The 15,668-nt window shown below is 53.4% G+C and overlaps 1 protein-coding gene across 3 annotated transcripts in view; it reads left to right on the forward strand.

Moving 5' to 3' along the window:
* PPIL2 (peptidylprolyl isomerase like 2) overlaps positions 1 to 15,668 on the forward strand; it is a 28,837-nt gene that overhangs the window by 6,924 nt on the left and 6,245 nt on the right. For all 3 annotated transcript variants that reach the window (XM_040464658.1, XM_040464659.1, XM_040464660.1), the window contains exons 5-15: positions 647 to 698; positions 4,659 to 4,710; positions 6,050 to 6,141; positions 7,003 to 7,092; positions 7,946 to 8,021; positions 8,764 to 8,924; positions 10,227 to 10,302; positions 10,871 to 10,977; positions 11,431 to 11,520; positions 11,871 to 11,904; positions 12,464 to 12,581. In XM_040464658.1, the coding sequence (XP_040320592.1) occupies positions 647 to 698; positions 4,659 to 4,710; positions 6,050 to 6,141; positions 7,003 to 7,092; positions 7,946 to 8,021; positions 8,764 to 8,924; positions 10,227 to 10,302; positions 10,871 to 10,977; positions 11,431 to 11,520; positions 11,871 to 11,904; positions 12,464 to 12,581 (948 nt within the window). The remainder of the gene's footprint in view (positions 1 to 646; positions 699 to 4,658; positions 4,711 to 6,049; positions 6,142 to 7,002; positions 7,093 to 7,945; positions 8,022 to 8,763; positions 8,925 to 10,226; positions 10,303 to 10,870; positions 10,978 to 11,430; positions 11,521 to 11,870; positions 11,905 to 12,463; positions 12,582 to 15,668) is intronic.

The raw sequence follows: 15,668 nt of genomic DNA on the forward strand, positions 1-15,668 counted from the left end.
TTACCATAATCACACTGTCAAGGATAACCATTGTCAGTACTTATATTCCTCTTTTTCTGTGAGGTTATTTATGGCAACATAGTTGAGGTAATACTGCAAGGATAGTTCTGAATCCATTTTTCACTCAGTTGTGTCATTCAGAGTTCTCTGGAAGTACACTTTTGTGTTGTTGTTATTTTTATTTTTAAGAAAGAGACAGAGGACAAGCGGGGGAGGGGCAGAGAGTGAGGGAGACACAGAATTGAAGCAGGCTCGAACTCACAAGCTGTGATATCATGACCTGAGCCCAAGTCAGAAGCTTAACCAACTGAGCCACCCAGGTGCCCCTGGAAGTATAATTTTTGATGCTGGCTCAGCACCTCATTGCACAGACGTATCAGCATTTATATATGTCTTTTTTTTTTGCTTGTTTATGTTGTTTATATGTAACCACAATAAAAACCCTGGACATGTGTTGAAACCAGAAACACTCCCTTGCTTCCTTGGTCAAGGCTGGATGCTCCTCTTCTTGGCTTCTGCTAGCAGAAGTGAAGTAGAGCAAAGCCTGTTCGTAGCCCTCACCTGGACGCAGCCCTCCTAAGCTGTGGCCTCCACACCAGCCTGCACCTGACTGCCTTACTGACACTGTCTCTTCTCTTCCCTTCAGTAACATCGTCCCTTGGCTTAAGAAGTATGGGACCAACCCCAGCAATGGAGAGGTAGGTGGCCGGGCAGGAGTTTAAGTGATGCCAGTGAATGCTATCCTCTTGTCTGACCTTTTGTTCTGTGGTTTTCATGTACATGCAAGCGCGGTAGAGGACTGTTCACGAGGCATGGTGAGCGGGACTGTCCTCCTCCCCCTTCCCCACATTGTTTCTTTCCAGAAATGTTCCCTACGTGCACACGCATGTGCATAAACGTACATTTTCTTTCCTTGGGCCATGGTTGTAATCACAGGTGCGAACTCCTCTGTACTTGCTCTCCCCCCTCCCCCACCCCCACAGTGTGTTGAAGACCTGAACATGGGTGCATAGAGCCCTACTGCGTTCTGTGGTGGCTGCATGCGTCCTCCTGTAGGGAGGACATGTGCTGCTGAAGCACATCTGAAGTCCCCTGCTGTTACTAACAGCAGATAGGGACTACCCTTGTGCACGTTTCTTTGGGCACACATGGGAGTGTCCTTCCAGGACGGCTGGGTCACAGGGTGGGAGTATTTTCAGTTTGGGTAGCTACTGGCAAATTGTCCTCCAGAGAAGTTGCAAACGCCTGTTTCTTCATACCCTCAACAACCATGGATATCATCAATTTTTTAAAAATTTTTTGTTGCCTCAGAGTGAAAACACTTTTTAACTTTTTTTAAGATTTTATTTTTATGTAATCTCTACACCCAGCGTGGGCTTCGAACCCACAACCCTAAGATCACGGGTTTCAGACTCTACTGACAGAGCCAGCCAGGTGCCCCTTAATTTGTATTTTTATCATGACTTAGGTTAAGCAGGTATTTATATGTCGTGTATACAGGTCCAATGACACGAATTCTGTGTTGCTCAGGAGGAGGTTCCCAGAGCCAAGTTCCACCTTATTCTCCTCTTTTGCCCCCCACTGCACACCTCCATCACAAACCTGTGGTGTTCCTATATTTTACACATTCTGTTGGTCCCTTTTCTTCTGAGAGGTCTCTCTCCTTCCCTCACAATGCAGCCCAGGCCCATTTCTTCATTTTTTCATTTGCATCGTTGCATCCATTTATTCAGCGTGGTGGTAGCCTGTGCTGTGTGCAGGGCCAGTGAGCCGTGAGCTGTGGAGGCAGAGGTATTCACCGACAGGCAGGCTGGGGGTGGGGGGCTTGGGGAATGTCTGGAGCAGCGCAGTGCCGTTGAAGCTGAGACCTGGAGACGGAGGGGGATGGGGAAATGGTGGCAGATAGAGGCACATGGGCGGTCGGGGGAGGCTTGGAGGCCGTGGGAGGAGCGTGAGTTTGTTCTGGGGGGTGGTGCTGGAAGCTGGGCAGGGTTTCAAGCCCAAGCGTGTTGTGATCCTGCCTGTGTTCTAAAGGCCCACTTTGGCTGCCCTGTGGGAAACAGGACTATGTGGAGTCAAGGGTGGAAGGTGGGAAAGCAGCCAGGGAGGGGGCTGTGCACTTGTCTGTGTAAGAGGTGGTGTGTGAGTTTGGACCAGGGTGAGGCAGGGGAGGTGGCACAAAGAGGCTGGACCCAAGATGGCTGTGAAGGGTGGGCCTGTGGGACTTGCTGGGCCATCACATCAGGGTCTGTGTGTCCCCAGGGCGGGGGGAGAGCTCAGTAGAAATCTTCAAGTGCAGCCACGTTTTGAAAGGACTGGGTCAGTTAGCACGTTCTGTGCCATGGACAACAGGTGGAACCGGGTGATCCAGCCTGTGCTTGGCGCTCCGGGCCAGTGCAGCTTCGGCAGGAAGGTGGATCCCTCAGAAGCAGAGCCATGGGCAGGGCAGCAGGAGGGAGCTGGGAGCATGGAGTGAGGGTGGGCAGTTGGAGTGGAGGGGGAATGAGGGGGGCCAGCAGGGAGGGTGGGGACTTCTGTGGGACTTTCGAGGACAAGTCAACTCCAGGGTGTCCAAGGGAGGTGTTTGAGGCTAAGAGGTCAACCTGATGAAATATGGACTGTTCAAGGAGGAGGAGTGTGAGGACGAGGTGGGCAGGGTGGGTTCTGGCACGGTGGAGTGGAGAGCTGGCCCAGGGGGCTGGGGTTGGAACCCTGTCTGCTGGGATGAGGTCCGGACCTGACTGAGAAGATAGTAAGCTGGGTGTGGCCCAACTAGTTCTGTGACAGAGACCCTTGAGAACATGCAGAGTGGAGGCCATCGTCAGGGAGGCCCAGGAGGACCTGGCTGCTGTGAGGCTTGAGGGCGAGGTAGTGAGAGGGTGAGCGATGTGAACAGTGTCCTGGTTGGCAGCCTGGGACAAGTGAAATGTCACTGGTTCTTTACTTAGCCAAGGTCTTATTACCTGTTTTCTGGAGGCCCTTCTGTGCTATCTGGGCTCCTCTGGCACTTGTGACAGGGTGTAGGGTGCTTTGGGCCCCTTGGATCAAGTGAGTGGCTCCCCTGCCCTTGGATGAGACAGGGCTAGACCAATGGTGCATGTTCTGGGCCCGGCTGCCCAGAGCCTGTGGACTTTTCTCTCAGGTGGTTGAGGTGCTGCTGGTGGTCTGGCCTCCCTAAGGAGAGTGCTCTCTTTCAGGTGTCTGCTGTGTCCTTCCTCATTTGTTGTCATTTGAAAGTGTGACTGGCAGTGTTTTTCTGTGAGGCTGTCTTCTGGAAGCCACTGTGGGCTTCCAGGGGCTTCCTATGGGGTCTGTGCTGCCTGCCTGTGCCCCGTGCGATTGGCTTGTGTTTGGGGTACATTGCCTTCCCTGACATGAAGGTCACTTCTGCCTCAGTGGAGCATCTGATGTTGGGGCTCCTCTGCTGCTGAGGGTCTGCTTTGTGGTGTCAATGGTGTCTTTTAGGCCCCACTCTGCCCCTGACCCCTCTTGTGTTTTCTTGTCCATATGTCCTCTGTCTCCTTCCCAGTGGATATTGTTACTGTGGACATTTTGCTTCTCAGGTGCTTGTCAGGGCCCCCAAAACATGTAGATGTCCTGGGCTTGGCCTCCCACCAGGAGTTGTATATGGGGTCTCTCTGGGTTGGATCATGTGCCTGGGCCTGAAGGAGGAGGGCTTTCTGATGGGAGCAACCTCAGAGCAGGGACCCTGTTGTCTGTCGTAGAGTCTAATGCTCACCTGCACTGGTGAGAAGGGCCATTGAGTGGCAAAGGAAGGAATGAAACCAGCCGTGGAGGAACAAGGGTGGGCTGGCCAGCAGGCAGTGGCCTCACAAGGCTTCGCATGTGGCCTGGCCACTCAGGAGGGTGAGGACATGGGGGCCTGGCCCAGGGATGCCCACCCAGCGTTTTCTCTGTGCGTTAGGTAGTCAGGGTTGGGCCCGCACCAGAGTGGTCAGAGGCTGCCAGGTTGTGGGCCCTCAGGTGCTCCTAGGTGCACAGCCTTGCCTCCCCTTCTGGGGTCTCCACAGCCCTCTTCACTGCCTCCAACCTAGCCCTCCCACACTGGGGCAGCATTTTTCCTCTGGCTGCCTGGACTTTGTTTTATTGTAAAGTTTCCCACAGAAGAGGTAAACTGCAGACAGTGCAGGAACTTTGGAAAATAGAGGATCCCATCACAGTCACTCAGCATTTGGGTATATTGATTCCTTTCCCCCCACTTTCTAATATTCTGTTTTAAATAGTCATACAGCAGAATTGTAGGTGCCCATCTCTGTATCCACCACCCAAAAGAAGAAATACACACATTTTTTTAGCTTCAGAAGTAATCAGTGCTCACAATAAAAATGTCTGAACATTTGAGAAGTATAAAACAAATCTCCACACTCAGCCTCCACCTCTAGCTGGGGGTCTGCCCCTGTGAGCAGTTCAGTTTGCCCACTTAGAGCCTGGGTTGTACAGCCCATCTTCTCCAGGTTACTTCTGTGTCCTGGGGGCCTTGGGTCAGCACCTGTGTGGCTTTTCCTCTTGCCTGTAGCTGTAAAGGCTTGCTTGGTCAGAGACCTCCAGTCTCTGCTTCACCTAGCATCATAGCCTCAGCATTTCTTCACATCAGCCACTTATTCATTATTACTAATTATTAATTATTTTCCTTCCAGAAGCTGGATGGGAGGTCCCTGATCAAGCTGAACTTTGCAAAGAACAATGAAGGTGAGTGATCCCTTTGACACCCAATTCAAAAATTGGCCCACAGACCCCATAGCCCCTGTTTCTCACCAAGATCTCTGCAGAATCCATCATTCCTTTCTGATCAAGCCAGACATGGTTTTTTTTTCTTTTTTATGTTTATTTATTTTTGAGAGAGAGACAGAGAGAGCATGTGCGAGTGAGGGAGAGGCAGAGAGAGGGAGAGAGGGAGAGAGAAAATCCTAAGCAGACCCCATCATATTGGCACAGAGCCCGACCCGAGGCTCAGTCTCCTGAATCATGAGATCATGACTTGAGCTGAAATCAAGAGTCAGGTGCTTAACTGACTGAGCCACCCAGGCACCCCATCCCAGGCACTTAATTTTTCAAAGATGTAGGGGCATCTGGCTGGCTCAGTCAATGGACAACATGACTCTTGAGTTTAAGCCCCATGTTGGCAGTAGAGGTTACTTAAAATTATAAAATGATTAAAGTAGCAAAGGTTTATATGTACTTTACCCCAATTAAAAAAAAAAAAAAAGATGTATAATTTTTCCTTAAAGGTCCAAGTTGTTTAAAGCTGGGGGTGGGTGGGATATTTCTTCCCGCAAGGGCAGTGGGGCTGTGAGGGTTGTTGGTGGCCTTTGTGTGTATAGTTGGGTCCTGTGGGCATGGACCCTGTCTGGATGAGGCGCTGGTCTGCTCATCACTGGAACCAGAAGCTGCTCAGACTGAGGCCCAGGGCAGTAGGTATAGGCAGTGTGATGGATTCGCCAGGCAGCTCTTAGTCTGGGCTTCTCCTCACCACTGGTTGTAAAGCCCACCCCAGCCCTGGGGTCCTCCTGCTTTATATCTCTCTGCACCCTCAGCCATTCTTGTTTTTGTTTTGTTTTGTTTTTTAATGTTTGTTTATTTTTGAGAGAAAGTGCAAGTGGAGGAAGGGCAGAAAGAGAGGGACAGAGGATCTGAAGCAGGCTCTGTACTGACAGCAGTGAGCCCGATGCCGGGCTTGATTTCATGAACCGTGAGATCGTGACCTGAGCCAAAGTTAAATACTCAACGACTGATCCACCCAGGTGCCCCTCCCTCCACCATTCTTATTCATCAGATACCAGAGTTGAGGTGACTCCCACAGGCACCAACCTTGCTCTTGGTTCTTTTTTGAGGAACCTCCACGCTGTTTTCCAGAGTGGCTGCACCGGTTTGCATTCCCACCAGCAATTCAAAAGGGTTCTTCTTTCTCCGCATCCTCACCAATATCTGTTGTTGCCTGAGTTGTTAATGTTAGCCATTCTGACAGGTGTGAGGTGTATCTCATTGTGGTTTTGATTTGTATTTCCCTGATGATGAGCCTTCTTTCTAGGAAAGTACCACTGCCCAGTGCTATTCACCGTGTTCACCAACAATACCCACATCGTAGCTGTCAAGACCACGGGCAATGTCTATACCTATGAGGTGGGTTCTTGGGAACTGTGTCCCATGCAGGCTCTTTGGGTGTATGCTCCAGGGAAACCCTGGGCTGGCGTTAAGGTTGCACTGGGTGCAGTGGGCACAGCCTGTCCCCGTGGAGCCTACATTCTGAGAGCTGTCAGCGCAGACAGGAAGAGGTGTGCCCTTCCTGCAGCCTCCAGACCTGAAACCTGGCCAGTTCTTTTGTACCCCAGGGGTCCTTCCCACCATCTTCATCTTCACTGACCGGGCCCTGGAAGGGAACCTGTGCTCTGAGGGCAGGCCTGGGGCTGAGGGGAGCACGGAGCCCCCCTCCACCGCGTCCTGGTGGAGTCCCCAGGAGGAGCAGATGCAGGCTGGTGGGCAAGTGTGAGGGTGAGGAGGCCCTGATTTCCATACCTGTCCTCCTGCTCTGGGTATGCCAGCACAGGGTACAGAGCAGGGTGTGGGCCCCATGTTGCAGGGAAACCCTCCCTGAGATGTTATCAGACCTGTCACCAGCTGTTGGCAGGGTCCTGGTGGCCAGTGCCACCCTAGGGGCTCCAGGGGTCACTTTTGCCCAAAGAGTGCACAGATTTGGTGGAAGGGCTTTGATAGAGATGCATGGCTGGCCTTGTTGAGCCTGCTTATTGACATAAGATGTATATCATGAGAGTGTCCTTTGGTGAGCTTTGCTCAAATGGCTGAATTTGAATCTTTCAGGCTTATCAAGCTCCGCCCTCAGTGGTGGGGCCACTGCTGTGAGCCCTTGGTGGGTCCCATCTTTTTCCTCACCTCTGAAATGGCGCTGTCATCTGGGTAGGCTCCAGGCTCCTGGTGCCAGCATTGGGGCCAGCACTGTAACAGTGGGCTCTCTCTTGGCTGTAGGCAGTGGAGCAACTAAATATCAAGGCCAAGAACTTCCGAGACCTGCTGACAGACGAGCCCTTCTCTCGGCAGGACATCATCACCCTCCAGGTGGGTGTCCCCTTCCCACTGCTGTTCCCAGGAGGGACCGTGGCACCCCTCTGCCAACCCCACCTCTCCACCCAGGCTCTGTGACCTGCCTGCTGTTTCCCAGCTGCCCTCAGCTCCTGGCAGCACCCCTGCTCTCTGTCAGCCTGGGCCTTCACGAGGCCGCTTCACATCTCTTCTTCCAGTGCCTGCCGTTGCTATGTCAAGGCCGCTCCTCTCTGCCCCAGAGCCATCTCCGTATCCAAGTGGGAGAGGATGGGCTGGTGTGTGCTGTACCCCAGTGGTGAGCGTAGGGCTAGGGTGTGCCTCTGAGTGTCAGAGAGTGGGTTCCTGAAAGACCTGGACTTAGAAACCAGGGGTGGCCTTTGTGGACCCCTCCCATCCAGGGCTTGTCCTGTCCTCATCGGAGGTCCGTGCACATTCCCTCCCACAGTGTGGGCTTGCTGTCACCAGGACCTGAGGCACCAAGGGGTCTGTGGCAGCCGGCCGAAGGGAGCATGGGGTGTGGCATGTGGGAGGCTAAGATGGGTGCCCCATTCTGCCTGCATCCCTTCCACGAAACTCCATCCGTCCCATGGCTGCCTGATGCGAGACATGCTCATCTTCCGTGTGCTAGGGAGAAGGGGACAGTTTGGAGAGCAGCTAGCCATTTATATCACTGTCCCCACCCCACCCCTGCTCCTGGCCGTGCTCAGGCAGAGCCCTCCCCTGACCCCTGACGCCCACCCTCCATTCCCTGCTCGACACCCCAGATCTCTGTGCTGCCACTGGCCTCTCCTTCCCAACCCCAGCACTCAGGCCACCTGCCTGCCTCACTGCCTGGCTCACTGTGCTGTGTGTGTTCTTTTTGCTGCAGGACCCCACCAATTTGGACAAATTCAATGTCTCCAACTTCTTTCATGTGAAGAATAACATAAAAATAACAGATCCTGGTAGGTGCAATGGCAGCTGGTCTGGGTGCCAGGGGTTTGGGTGCCAGTGCTTTCTGGGTAAAGCCCTCTCCTTCCTGGGGCTGGAGCATCCAGGAGTCTTGCTTAAGCCTAGACTGGCTACACTTAGCTTCTGTGCTGAAGTTGGCAGGACCTTGTTGGCCCATGCCTGCCCACAGGGGGCCTGTTGTGGGCGTCCCAGCTGGGGCCAGTATCTTTGGTGCCCACCGCCTCATGCCATGGAGGCCTGGCTGCCGCCTCTTCCCCACTCAACACCCAGCTCCAAGGCCCTTCTAGGCCGCTTCCTCTCCCAGGTCCTCCACTCGCTTCTTAGAAATTGGCTCTGTTCTCATTGTGGGAATAGGTAGTCAGTGAGGGGTGGTGACTGTGGCCTCTGCTCAGCTAGTTGGTTGCTGCTCCCAGTGTCATTTGGTGCAGGGCTGTGTATGAGCCACTGGGGCCAGGTCACGGCTGGGGACAGACCAGAGCCAACTGTGGAGAACACTGTGGGCGGGTTGACTTGTACCCTTGTGAGCCGTTTCCTCGCTCTCTCTCCCTCTGCACACCCTTTTCTTCATCATAGCTACCAGGAAAGCGTCACTGTGATGGAGGTTCAGGTTACCCAGCCTAAGTCCTAGCCTGGGCTTCCACTATTACAGCAGGCTCTGGCCTCCTGTCCCTGTCGTGCACATTTGGGGACATTGCTGGGGGCTCGGCTGATCAGGGCCACTGTGCTGTTTTATAGATGAAGAAAAGGCCAAACAGGACCCATCTTATTATTTGAAAAATACAAACGCCGAGACCCGAGAGACGCTGCAGGAGCTCTACAAAGAGTTCAAAGGGGACGAGGTTCTAGCTGCCACCATGAAAGTCCCAGAGAAGAAGAAAGTGGACAAGCTGAATGCTGTGAGTAGGCAGAGGGCCACACAGCTGCCAGCTCAGCCAGCCTGCCCAGCTCAGCCCCTCAGAGGTCTTGGTGAAGGGACTCATGGAGGCCTTGGGATACACTTGGAGGGGGGTGGCCAGGACCCCTCAGAGCCCACGTGCCCCTTGGAGGCCCATAGGAGGGCTGCATTGAAAATGGGCCTCAAGGGGCGCCTGGGTGGCGCAGTCGGTTAAGCGTCCGACTTCAGCCAGGTCACGATCTCGCGCTCCGTGAGTTCGAGCCCCGCGTCGGGCTCTGGGCTGATGGCTCAGAGCCTGGAGCCTGTTTCCGATTCTGTGTCTCCCTCTCTCTCTGCCCCTCCCCCGTTCATGCTCTGTCTCTCTCTGTCCCCAAAATAAATAAAAACGTTGAAAAAAAAATTTTTTTTAAAAGAAAATGGGCCTCAGGAGGCTGGGGATGGCAGGTGGGGTGCTGGAGGCCACACATGGCCTGTTCAGGCAGGGCTAAGGGGGATGAGGGGGACAGAGGGGGCTCTGAGGCTCCATCCTTAAAGACTTATCCAGAAAAATTTGCAAAAGTAAGAAAGGTTGTGGTTAATAATCCCATTCCTCTAAAACAACAGTGCTTAGTATTTTGATGTATTTCCTTCTAACGGGGAGAAATCTTTTTTTTCCCACTGTCTTAGATAAAAATAAAACCTATTGGGGTTTATTTTTTCCTGATTAAAAAGGCAGTGTGAGGGGCGCCTGGGTGGCGCAGTTGGTTAAGCGTCCGACTTCGGCCAGGTCACGATCTCGCGGTCCGTGAGTTCGAGCCCCGCGTCAGGCTCTGGGCTGATGGCTCAGAGCCTGGAGCCTGTTTCCAATTCTGTGTCTCCCTCTGTCTCTGCCCCTCCCCCATTCATGCTCTGTCTCTCTCTGTCCCAAAAATAAATAAATGTTGAAAAAAAAATTAAAAAAAAAAAAAAAGCAGTGTGTTTACTGTAAAAAGTTGAAACGTTTGCAAAAGAACTAGAGTCCCTGGTACTGTGAATACCAGAGGTGACCAGTTTCTACTTACTTCCAGGGTTTCAGTTTACATGAGAGCCTTGGCCAGCTCAGCCTCAGCCTCCTGCACAGGCGGGGCCCTGTGTTGCGAGCACCCTGGCTCGGTCCCCTCAGTCCGTGAGCTCTTAGAGGGCCCGGCCCCCAGGAGGTCCCTGCTGGGCTCTGTGGGCGGCGGCCATGACAGTTTCTTGGAGGAAGGGTACCAAGCAGGGCCTGAGCAGTGGGGCCCCAGCCTCTCAGGGCACCACTAATGCACCCATGTGGTTTCCTCTCCAGGCGCACTATTCCACCGGCAAGGTCAGCGCCTCCTTCACCTCCACTGCCATGGTTCCAGAGACTACGCACGAAGCAGGTAGCTGCCTTTGCACCTTCATCTCCAGCAATGCTGCTTAACAGCGTCCAAGGGCAGGGCGCCCCCTTGAGCATCACTTTATCATGCCTGGCCTTCATGGGTGCTTAGGCAACTCAGGCATGGTCAGGCAGCCATAGGCCCTTTTGGAAAGTATGTTTGTCCGGGATGGCAGAGGCTGCAGGGGGGCCAGGCCGGGAGTAGAAGGTCCTCCCTCCACCTGCCGGGGCTGCCCTGCCTTGGGCTCCAGCCCACGTCCCACCTTGGCACTATCCCCATGCCCCTTCCTCTTGTGTTCTCAGCCTGCCAAGTCCCCACCATCCCCTTTGCCCCTCCTAGCCTGCTGTGTCCAGGCTTTTCTAGTACCTCCTTAACCTCTGAGCCCTTCCTCATCCCTCTACCTGTACACTCACCCTGTCCTGCCACTGTGGCCCCTGTGAGCCTATGCTCAGACCAGGAAGACTCTTGGGCTCTCCCCAAAGCTGGGGCTGCGTCCCCGGCCCTAGAGCCTGGTGTGGGGTGGGCGTGCCCGAGATGGAGGGCAGCACAGAGCTCTGACCTCGGTTTGCAGCTGCCATTGATGAGGATGTGCTGCGCTACCAGTTTGTGAAGAAGAAGGGCTATGTGCGGCTGCACACCAACAAGGGCGACCTCAACCTGGAGTTGCACTGCGACATGGTAGGTGGCTGCCATCCCCTCCACCTAAGTCCAGGCCCTTGCCAGGGTCTTAAATACATAGCTGCACTTGGCACATGCTCGTGGTACAAAATTCCACTTGGTCTCCAGAAAGTATGGTACCCCCACCTCCCTTTCTGTTAGGGACCCTGTTAGCGGTGCACTGCATTTCCTTGGTCCGTGCTCTGAGCAGTTGCGTGCACAACCTTCACACGAAAGGGGTCAGGCTCCACACACACACCCCTGCCCCCCACTTGTTCAAGTGTCTCTCCACGGCCCTGGCTTAGGGTCACGGCAGATACAAGTGTCTTGTCATTTAGCTTCACAGGTCCTTCTTTACCATGTCTGGGCTGGGCAGCAGACCATTGCCCCTGCACAGTAAGGGCCCTGGGTGGCAGTTGTGATCCTTGCATCAGTTGCTCCTTGCCTCACATAAGTATCTGGGCTATTTTGTAGACACCAAAAACCTGTGAAAACTTCATCAAACTCTGCAAGAAGCAGTATTACGATGGCACCATCTTCCATAGATCCATCAGGAACTTTGTGGTGAGTGACAAGAGTCAGCACTGGCCAAAGACTTGCTTCTCTCTAGGGGCCCTGTGACTCCTGGCCAGCGTGAGTCCTGCAGGTGACTCCTGGGAGTCATTCCTATGAGCCCCTTTTTTTTCAGGGCAGGGAGCCTGCAGGCTGACCCCTAAGAGTCCCCAGCCTGGCCACACTAGGCTTGTGCAGAGAAGTGGCCTGGGAGGGCCTTGTCCTCACCCAGAACTCCCTTGAGCCCCCCTGGCAGGTGGGGAGTTCATTCAGCCAGTGGTGGTGGGCGGTGGCAGGAGGGCCAGGCAGGGCCTCGGGCTCAAGGGGTACAGCTTGCTGACTGGCTTCTTGTCTTCTCACAGATCCAGGGGGGAGACCCCACTGGCACAGGCACAGGTAGGTACTAGTATGGGGGCCACCCTGGCAGCTTTGGCTGCTTCATAGGCCGCGAGGGGGTAGGTGGGTGCAGGCTGTGCTGAGAGCTCCAGATGTGGAATCTGACAGACCAGCCACCAGCCTGCTGTGTGACCTCAGGCACATCCCTCATTTTTCTCATTTTGAGATGGTTGTAAGGCCTGGTTAGAGGATGAAAAGCAACATGTTGCCTTCTTGCTGCCTCTTGAACCCTTCAGCCTGTTGGCTCCTTGGGCCCGGGCCACTCCCTCACCCCACGTGGTGTGAGCAGTAATAACCTGTGGTTTTCACCTTCTACTCCTTGTACTAGGGGTAGGGGCCTGGCCCCATGTAGGGGCTCTGAAGGACCTGGGGGCTGGGAGGAGTCCATGGGGAGATAGTGATGAGGGTCCCTCGGGGCCAGGGCTGCCTTCTGAGGTACTTGGCAGCAGTGCCCCTTGGGACTCAACACACATTTCCAGAGCTGGGCTTCGTCCTTTGGGCTGCACTTGGCCTGGGACCCAGTCATTCTTACTGCCAGTCATGCTGCTTTCTCTTCCAGGTGGGGAGTCGTACTGGGGAAAGCCCTTCAAAGATGAATTCCGGCCCAACCTCTCGCACACGGGCCGGGGTATCCTCAGCATGGCCAACTCGGGGCCCAACACCAACAAGTCTCAATTGTGAGTCAGCCGGCAGCTGTGGGTGGGTCCTCCCTCTCAGCTTTGCCCTAGAGAGCATACACTACCTGAATCCCACCCAGAAAGTGGGCAGCACTCTGAGGGGAGACTCACCACTCCCCCACCCCCCAAGTGTGTGTGCTTTGTATGTGCCCATGAAAGAATAGACATGGGTGGTTACACAGAGACCCAGAGCGGCTGTAGGAGGCAGATGCGGGTGTGGGTGTGGCTGGCCCGGGCTGTGGGGAGAGTGCATGATGGGGGGCAGGGGCGGCTAGAACTTGTAGTGCATTTCTGGAAATGGGGAGACCCAGTGAGGGTGTGAGAATTCTGCTTGCAGCATTGAGCTGTGAGATGCTTGGGACACTCAGCCTGGTCCTAGTGGGTCAGCCAAGGGGGTGAGAATGAGCTGGAAGTAAAGACCTGGCCACCCTGGTCTAGATGAAAAGGCGAGGGGTGAGGGCCCACCAGAAGTGAGTGTGGGAAGGGGAACAGCCAGACTCAACCTGGGAGGGACAGGGGTGGGGGATGTCTGTGGGGCAGCGGCAAGACAGTTTTCCAGAGGAGCCTTGCACAATGGGGCTGGCAGGGCAGGGGAGATCGGTCTGTGCAATGTGGGGGCCGATGATGGTGGCATCGAGCAGGGCAGGAATGGTGGCTTTCCTGGACGTTTGATGGGATTCCCCTGCAGAGCCGTGCAGCTGGGTAGAATGGGGGTGCCCAGCCAGGCAGGGTTTCGCTTGGCCTCAATCATTCCCTCTCTTGGGAGCTGGAGGAGTTCACTAAGTTTCATTATTTCTGATTTTTAAAGTCTTTAGTTTCTGCTTGTTCTTTGTCAACTCTTTCCTCTTTGTTCACTTTTTATGAGGAAGTTTGTGTGTGCATATGTATATATAATCTGGAATTAGGCCCTGATTTACACAAGGATGTAACACATGCCTGGGAGGAGGTGGGGAAAGGAGCCGGGCCTCTCCCAGAACACCTGCTGGAGGAGCACCTTCTCTGTAGGAAGCACTCAGCAGGAAGGCCCTGGCTTAGGATGTAAAGGATTTATGGAAAATCACCTGGAACGAGTCACCTAAGCTAGGGGACCATCAAGATACAAAAGGGGCCTCCCTTGAGAGAGGACACCCTGGGGCCCAGGCAGTCCCAGCACCCCCTTCTCCACTGTGCCCGTGGTGTCTGGGGCCAACCAGGCACACTTGACAGGGGCTCTGATGGGCACCCTCATATTAGAGGTGAGTCAACGGCAGGGGTGCCTGGGTGGCTCAGTCCGTTGAGTGTCTAACTTCGGCTCAGGTCATGATCTCGAACTTACAGTTCGAGCCCGGCCTCAGGCTCTCTGCTCTCAGAACAGAGCCTGCTTCAGATGCTCTGCCCCACTTTGTCTCTGCCCCGCTTTCTCTCTGCCCCTCCCCTGTTCTCTCAAAAAGTAACATTAAAACAAAATATCTGGGATCTTGTCAAATGGAAAATACCTGGGAAAAACATCTGGAATATCAATGACTAAAAAGCTCTTAAAAATACAGGGGCACGCGGGTGGCTCAGTTGGTTGAGCATCTGACTCTTTTTTTTTTTTTTCAACATTTATTTATTTTTTGGGACAGAGAGAGACAGAGCATGAACGGGGGAGGGGCAGAGAGAGAGGGAGACACAGAATGGGAAACAGGCTCCAGGCTCTGAGCCATCAGCCCAGAGCCCAACGTGGGGCTCGAACTCACGGACCGCAAGATCGTGACCTGGCTGAAGTCGGACGCTCAACCGACTGCGCCACCCAGGCGCCCCTGAGCATCTGACTCTTGATTTCTGTTCAGGTCTTGAGCCTCAGGGTCATGGGACCAAGAGCCCCGAGTTGGGCTCTGTACTAACAGTGTGGAGCCTGCTTGGGATTCTCTGTCTCCCTCTCTCTGCCTCTTCCCAACTTGTGTGCGTGTGCATGCACGTGATCTTTTTCGCAAAAATAATCATTAAAAAAAAAAGACTTTTTGAGAGAGAGCGTGCATAAGCAGGGGAGGGGCAGAGAGGGAGAGAGACAGAGTATCCAAAGTGGGCTCTGTGCTGACAGCAGACAGCCCACTGTGGGGCTCGAACTCACAAACCACGAGATCATGACCGGAGCCAAAGTTGGACGCTTAACCAATGGAGCCACCAGGTGCCCTGATTTTATTTTTTTCTCAAGCTGTACACCCAGTGTGGGGCTTGAACTTCAAACCCCAAGATCAAGAGTGCATGCTCCACCGATTGAGCCTGCCACACACCCCAGATTTTAAGATCATTTTATCTACAGCAGACTATGGGGGTTCTAATTGGAGTGATGTGATGTTGATAGTTTGGAAGGATAGATGTATGACCTCTTCCATTTATGAATGTGTCTTGACATTCTGTGAGGCTGTGTTTTATATCTTTTAATGTGGCTTTATAGTTTTCTTCACCTGGGCTCCCTGCCTTCCTGGATAAGCCTGTTCATTAAGGATTTTATGACTTGTGATATTTTTGTAATAAGAATTCTTTTCCAATTCTGTTGCGCATGTGAAGAAAGCCTATTTTATTTATTTATTTATTTACATTTATTTATTTATTTTTGAGAGAGAGAGAGAGAGACAGAGCACAAGCAGGGGATGGGCAGAGAGAGAAGGAGACACAGAATCCCAGGCTCCAGGCTCCAGGCTCCGAGCTGTCAGCACAGAGCCCGATGCGGGGCTCGAACTCACAAACCATGAGATCATGACCTGAGCTGAAGTCGGATGCTCAACCGACTGAGCCACCCAGGTGCCCCGAGAAAGTCTATTTTATATCTAGCTACTTTATCAAATTCTCTTATAACTCAGATAGTTTTTGTTAAGAGTGTCTTGGGTTTTCTAGATACTCACGTTTATCAGCACAAGGTGGTGTTCTGTCTTCTCTTCTAGTGTGAACACCAGTCACTTCATAGGCCTGTAAGGAGAGGAGTGGGTGTAACATGCTGTTTTGCCATCTGATCAAATTTGTTTTGGGGCCTACTTTTTTGGAGAGACTGTGGCATTTCCAGATGTTTTTCTCTTAGCATCTGTTACTATGGTCCTATGGTTTTCCTTTCCTCCTGGAATTTGT

Source organism: Herpailurus yagouaroundi, unplaced genomic scaffold (assembly GCF_014898765.1).
Source record: "Herpailurus yagouaroundi ecotype Mexico unplaced genomic scaffold, PumYag 490, whole genome shotgun sequence".
In the NCBI taxonomy this organism is placed as follows: Eukaryota; Metazoa; Chordata; class Mammalia; order Carnivora; family Felidae; genus Herpailurus; species Herpailurus yagouaroundi.